At 39.6% G+C, this 5,666-nt stretch overlaps 2 protein-coding genes across 3 annotated transcripts; both read left to right on the top strand.

Annotated features, from left to right (window-relative positions):
• The first annotated feature begins 333 nt into the window (after nt 1–333).
• On the top strand, nt 334–1,092 carry LOC122027908 (LOB domain-containing protein 16-like). Of its 2 annotated transcripts, none has more exons than XM_042586925.1 (2): nt 334–650; nt 734–1,092. In XM_042586925.1, the coding sequence occupies exons 1-2, from the start codon at nt 354–356 to the stop codon at nt 932–934; spliced, it is 498 nt and encodes a 165-aa protein (XP_042442859.1). In that variant the 5' UTR covers nt 334–353; the 3' UTR covers nt 935–1,092. The 2 variants fall into 2 exon arrangements, with proteins under 2 accessions (XP_042442859.1, XP_042442858.1); XM_042586924.1 differs by having other exon boundaries at nt 731–1,092.
• A 3,406-nt stretch (nt 1,093–4,498) lies between these two features.
• LOC122027540 (dehydrin COR410-like) lies at nt 4,499–5,378 on the top strand. Its single transcript, XM_042586529.1, has 2 exons — nt 4,499–4,828; nt 4,895–5,378. Exons 1-2 carry the CDS (start codon nt 4,634–4,636, stop codon nt 5,192–5,194), a joined length of 495 nt encoding a protein of 164 aa, XP_042442463.1. The 5' UTR covers nt 4,499–4,633; the 3' UTR covers nt 5,195–5,378.
• The last annotated feature ends 288 nt before the right edge of the window (nt 5,379–5,666 follow it).

Here is a 5,666-nt window from a genome sequence, read left to right as displayed (position 1 = left end):
TTGAATAAAGAAAGGGCGATTCGATTGTCAGGATTGTAGATGATTGATTAAGCAGATGGTGGAAGCAAGCAGGGGCAGTCCCGCCATGGACGAAGGCGACGGCCACACTGGTCTCAAAGTGCGGCGTTCGGCGCAATATCCTTACTTTAATCGTCCCTGCCTGCTTTCTCAAACCCCATCCGCCCTTCTAAAGTCCCCAGTGGAAACGCCACCATGACTCCGCCATCAATGCCCTGCTCCCTCCCAACGCTACATCCTTACCCTCCTTGTCACCCTCTCCTCCTCTATAAATTGCACCCCGCCCCCTCACCACCGGCGTCGCCGCCCCTGCCCGACCCACCCACTACTTCGTGATGGCGTCGTCGACGAGCGGTACGGGAGTGGGATCGCCGTGCGGCGCGTGCAAGTTCCTGCGGCGGCGGTGCACGCAGGAGTGCGTCTTCGCGCCCTACTTCGACTCGGAGCAGTCGCCGGCGCAGTTCGCCGCCATCCACAAGGTGTTCGGGGCCAGCAACGTGTCCAAGCTGCTGGCGCAGCTGCCGGTTCACCTGCGCTGCGACGCGGTCGTCACCGTCGCCTACGAGGCGCAGGCGCGGATCAGGGATCCCGTCTACGGATGCGTCGCCCACATCTTCGCCCTCCAAAAACAGGTCACAGACATACACAAACACGAACACAAACACATAGTTAATTGACGCACGCAGGAGTTAAAATTGTTTGATGCGATCAGCAGGTGTCGATGCTGCAAGCGCAGTTGATGCAGGTGAAGGCGCAGTTGGCTTACCAGGCGTCGTCGTCGACGCTGCCGCCGGCTGCGAACGGGGGATCAGATGGGGATCGCTTGCTGATGCAGCAGGTCATGGGCTGTAAGGAGGAGCCACACCATCACTTCGGGGAGCTTCATGCCATGGCTCAGAGATTGATGAGGAGCTAAAACCTAACTGAATCTGTGATCACACAAAGATAAATAAATTAAAAAAAAACAACGACGACTTGAAGAAGTGTATTCATATGATCTGAGATCACTGAATCAACAAGATGGTATTTTTAACTTGAGGATTTGAATCAAAAGCGTAGGGAGTAAGTGTTCTATTTGAGAAGTCAGTAAATTACAGTGTGTGTCTGTCAGTTGTAGATGAATTAGGGTTTGTTCAAATCTGGTGGTGAAGTGACAAATGCGTTTGTTTTATTGAATTATATTAGCGTCAATTTGTTGGAGTTTTAAAGTTTCAAAATTCTAATCGAAATTTTAAGACAAGTCCGTTCTTGAAACATCTTGTGCTTGGCGATTGACCTAAGTATGATCTCCAAGATCTTTTGCTTAGGTAAGAAAAGCCTATAAGATCGCTGAGGCTTAGAATATGAACTTGACTGTGGTTGGAGTTTCAAGATTAAAGTTAATATTTAATTGATTGATTAATAACAACATTATTTGATAGCTGGATTAAGTATTCTTGAAAGCAAAATACCTGTTTTAGAGTTTAATACTTATAAACAGGCTTTTAGTACAATTAAATCTTTGACTGATTGAATAAGAAAAAAGAGCAGGGATCTTCTGGTCCATATTTTTTAGATCAAGAGATGGATCACATAAAATTACAGTTGGATCATGATCATGATCCGGTCATAATTAGTTGCAATCCCTTATTGGGTTCACCGTCTCTCCCATGTTATAGTTTGGTTCGAAGCGGACGATCAAAGGTTGCCCGGAGGCCATCGATAGTAGGCAAGTGACCAGATTACTGGGTGCCGAGCAGGGGACGGCTTTGGGCGGCCTCCGGCCGCCTGCTTCGAACCAAACTATATCATGAGAGAGACGGTGAACTAAAAAAGAGATCGCAACTAACTGCAGCCAGATCACGACCATGATTCGATCGCAATTCCATGTGATCCATCCTCGAGTCTATATTAGAGAGCCCTGCTCAAGAAAAAGGCAAAAATTAAATAAACTAGACAATTATATTTTAAAAAACATTAAAAGATAAATCACATTTGATAAATGACAACTCATTTTTTTCCCTCTTTCTTTTCTCTTTTGCCCTGCTATCCAAAAAATTTTTTAAAAAAATTATATTAACTTGTTTTATAATAAATTTATTTTAAAAAGTATCAAAATTTATTAATCCTATCTTTTGTTGAATAACTTTGGATTGGATATAATAATTTAAATTAAATTACCAAATCATAATTTTATAAATATAAATGTATAAAGTTCATATAATTTGAAACTAAAGTTAATAACTTAATATTATTTATGAGATCACTTGTAAACTTTATCAAGCTTCTTTTTTCAATATATTATGTACTTAACGTACTTCTTTATTCTATCGCTACATCGTTGGGCCTCTCAGGAAACAAGCTGCGTGTTTGAAGGAAAACTGCACCGACTTAGAGGCGTTTCTAATTGTCTCTGCCAATATTTGAGCACGATAAATTAATGCGTGTAATCTCAAATAGCTTTGTGATTTGTGCACGAATTTAGGTGTTAATTAATACGCTCTAAGCACCATCTATCCTTGCGGGTGAGTTTGATTGAGGATCATCCTTAATAATCTTAATTATTCATTTAAGATTATCAATGAAAATCCTATTTGATTTAGTTAATCGATGATTTTTAAATAATGTTCTATGTCAGACACGTCAGTAAAAGGGACATGCAATCTAAAATCGAAAAAATTCCAAAAACGAAGGTTTTTCTTCATTCCGAGATTATCAAATTGTTTTACCCAAAATATTCTCGAATAAAAAAAATGTAAATAAAAAACATAAAAAATAAAATAAAAAAAATTTAAAAAACATAATTTTTTTAAAAATTATAAAAAATAGAAAAAACGTAAAAAAAAAATTTAAAAATAAAAAATTGGGAAAAAATAAAAAATAGGAAAAAATAAAAAATAGGAAAAAAATAGAAAAACGTAAAAAAATTTAAAAACATAAAAAATAATAAAAAAACGTAATTTTTTTTTAAAAATTATATAAAAATAGAAAAAATAGGGAAAAAATAAAAAAATAAAAAATCATAAAAAATAAAAAATAGAAAAAAGGAAAAAATTTAAAAAAATAAAAAACGTAAAAACTTTAAAAAAATTCAAAAATAAAAAAATGGGAAAAGAAATAAAAAAATGAAAAGAAATAAAAAAAGAAAAAGAACACAAAAATAAAGGAAAAATGTGAAAAAGAAAAAAAAATATAGAATTTAAAAAATATATATGGTTAGTTTTATAATTAAGGGTAATATAGTAAAATATTAAATTAGGTTATTCATTACAACCTTCAAACAAATAAGTTTTTATTATTTTACTTAGGTTGAACCAAATAATATTTGGTTTTGTTTTATTCTCTACAATTTAGTTATATAATTACTTGGTAATCATATAATCAAGATTATACATGATAATTTGAACCAAACGTACCTTGCGAGTTAATTGAATAATGCGTAGGATATTCAGGTTATTTATCCTTGGTTCAATCTTCAATTATGACGTATTTATCAAAGAATGCTGAACTTTTAGATTAACCACCGTGCACATTTCTTGATTTATGGACAGATGGAAAACTTCCGTTGAACCAGATCGATCACTCTCGAACTGATGAAATTTTTTTGTAAAACCGGACCCGTTACTTCCGGACTAGTAAATAAGCCTAATTGAGTTTATTATTTTTTTTAATTGAATAACCATGCACGTTGTTGCTCCTGAAAATTCAAGCTTTTGAGAGGCAATATTAACGGTGCCTCACAGCGTTGATTAAATCGATATGCTATAAGCCTAATGCTTTTAATTATCTAGCTATATAAGAACATCACATAAATATTGTTTAGAGTAGTAATCAAGCACTAATTTTCATTTTTATTATCTCAAATGTGATCATAATTAAGAATCCAATCAAAGTTTTTAGGTAATTAATCCTCTAAGAGTAAAATTGCTAGCAATTAACAAGTTTGACTAGTTCTCAGTGTCAGGCCGTCGGACGCCGGAAACCGGAAAGGTCGGCCCAACTAATCGGCCGGTGATGATGGCCATGGGCGTCGGCGGCAGCGGCTGCCTCTTTGCGATGCTGGGCTCTCTCCAGATGGAGTTGCATGTCGGCCTCGGCCTTGTTGGCCTTCGCCATATCGTGGGCGATCTCCTTCTCTTCTTTGGTGGTGGCCTCGTGGCCTCGTGCTTCTTCTCTTCGCTTTCTCCTTTGCATCTTGGCGCGTGATCAGTGTAAAGCTACTAACCGGCGGCTTGCTTGCTTATACGTGCGTTGAATGGCTTACGTGGAGCGCATGCAGACTCTTCTCCTTTTGATCAACTCGCTGACCATCGCAACCACGGTCGTGTTTATCTTTGGAATCGAAGGGTACAATTCCCTCCGACCTCGCGGCTGTGTCACGTGGCCGCATGCCATTGGATTTCACGACGACCACCGTCCACTTCCCCGTTCCCAACTCCCTCGTACTATTTAATTCGCTCGCTGCTCTTTGTCCCTTTCTTGGGTCGCAATCCTTCGTAGCGTGAGGAACGAGTTGAGGCATATATCCATCGATCGAGTCGACTCAGTTCTATATAAAGCCAGCCATCGGGCATCCAACTGTGCCAGCTCCATCTGAAAGATAACATCTTTCGATCATTAGAATTAAGTAGGATCGATGTCGGATCAGGCTGATCAATTACAGCATGAGATTGCGAAGGAGGACGAGGAGATCAAGGAGGAAGATGTGCACGATCACGTGGTTCTGGTCACCGGCAGTGACGGCAAGGTTAAGGTTCAGGGAGAGGAGGAGGGCAAGAAAGAGAGCTTTCTTCAAAAGCTTCACCGGTCCGACAGTTCTAGCGCCGGTTCGGTAAGTTCACCTGATCAATAGCCTCACCGAATTACGTACGCAGTGATTTGTAATATGTTTGTGCAGTCGGGTGACGAAGAAGTGGAAGGAGAGAAGAACAAGAAGAAGAAAAAGAGAGATATAAAGGAAAAGATTGTCATCGACGACGAAGGGAGGAAGGAAGAAGTGGAGGACACAGAGGTGGTGGTGGAGAAGGTGGAGGCCATCAGAGTGGAGCAGTCGGCGGTGGCACCGGAGGAAGAGGAGAAGAAGGGCTTCCTGGAGAAGATCAAGGAGAAGCTCCCGAGCAACCTGGGGAAGATAATGGAGAAGTTGCCAGGCTATCACAAGGCTGATCAGGAGAAAGAGGGAGCTAAGAAGAACTAGTACTGCTCCTTCTCGTGATCACTAGCTAGAACTATAATAAAGTATATCTTTGGATATAAATTAAATGTACGTAGCTTGCGTGTGTTTCTAGCTAGTGCTTAGATTGCTTTATTTCTGAGTGCTTTTGTCATGCTTTTGAATGTTCAAGATAACAGAATGTGATATGATGATCGACCACTGGAAATCTGGGTATCTTAAAATAAAGTTAGCTCGGATCCTCTGATTCTTTTGGAAAGCCAGACCATACACAAGAAGGCTATGCAACGGAAAACTAAGCCATGGAGCACACCATGATTCATCTTAGTTTCGCAAGACTTTAACATGTTTATTCACTTACACGAAACACATGCACATGAGATCTTTATGTAATTAAATTCCATTTTGTAAACACTTTAAGACAACTGATCCCGTCCGGAAGCTGAATCGGATGAAGACGGTCGCGGTATCGTCGGTGTTGATGGAAAGTCATCGG

This window comes from Zingiber officinale, chromosome 10A, assembly GCF_018446385.1.
Source record: "Zingiber officinale cultivar Zhangliang chromosome 10A, Zo_v1.1, whole genome shotgun sequence".
Classification (NCBI taxonomy): domain Eukaryota; kingdom Viridiplantae; phylum Streptophyta; class Magnoliopsida; order Zingiberales; family Zingiberaceae; genus Zingiber; species Zingiber officinale.
Note: the sequence above shows the minus strand (reverse complement) of the source record. Positions and strands in the feature narration are given on the sequence as shown.

Bases quoted from the DNA above. Each gene is read 5' to 3' on its own strand.
- LOC122027908 (XM_042586924.1), top strand. From the start codon at position 354: ATGGCGTCGTCGACGAGCGGTACGGGAGTGGGATCGCCGTGCGGCGCG. The intron at 651-730 runs GTCACAGACATA...TGATGCGATCAG, and splicing joins TCTTCGCCCTCCAAAAACAG to CAGGTGTCGATGCTGCAAGC.
- LOC122027540 (XM_042586529.1), top strand. From the start codon at position 4,634: ATGTCGGATCAGGCTGATCAATTACAGCATGAGATTGCGAAGGAGGAC. The intron at 4,829-4,894 runs GTAAGTTCACCT...ATGTTTGTGCAG, and splicing joins ACAGTTCTAGCGCCGGTTCG to TCGGGTGACGAAGAAGTGGA.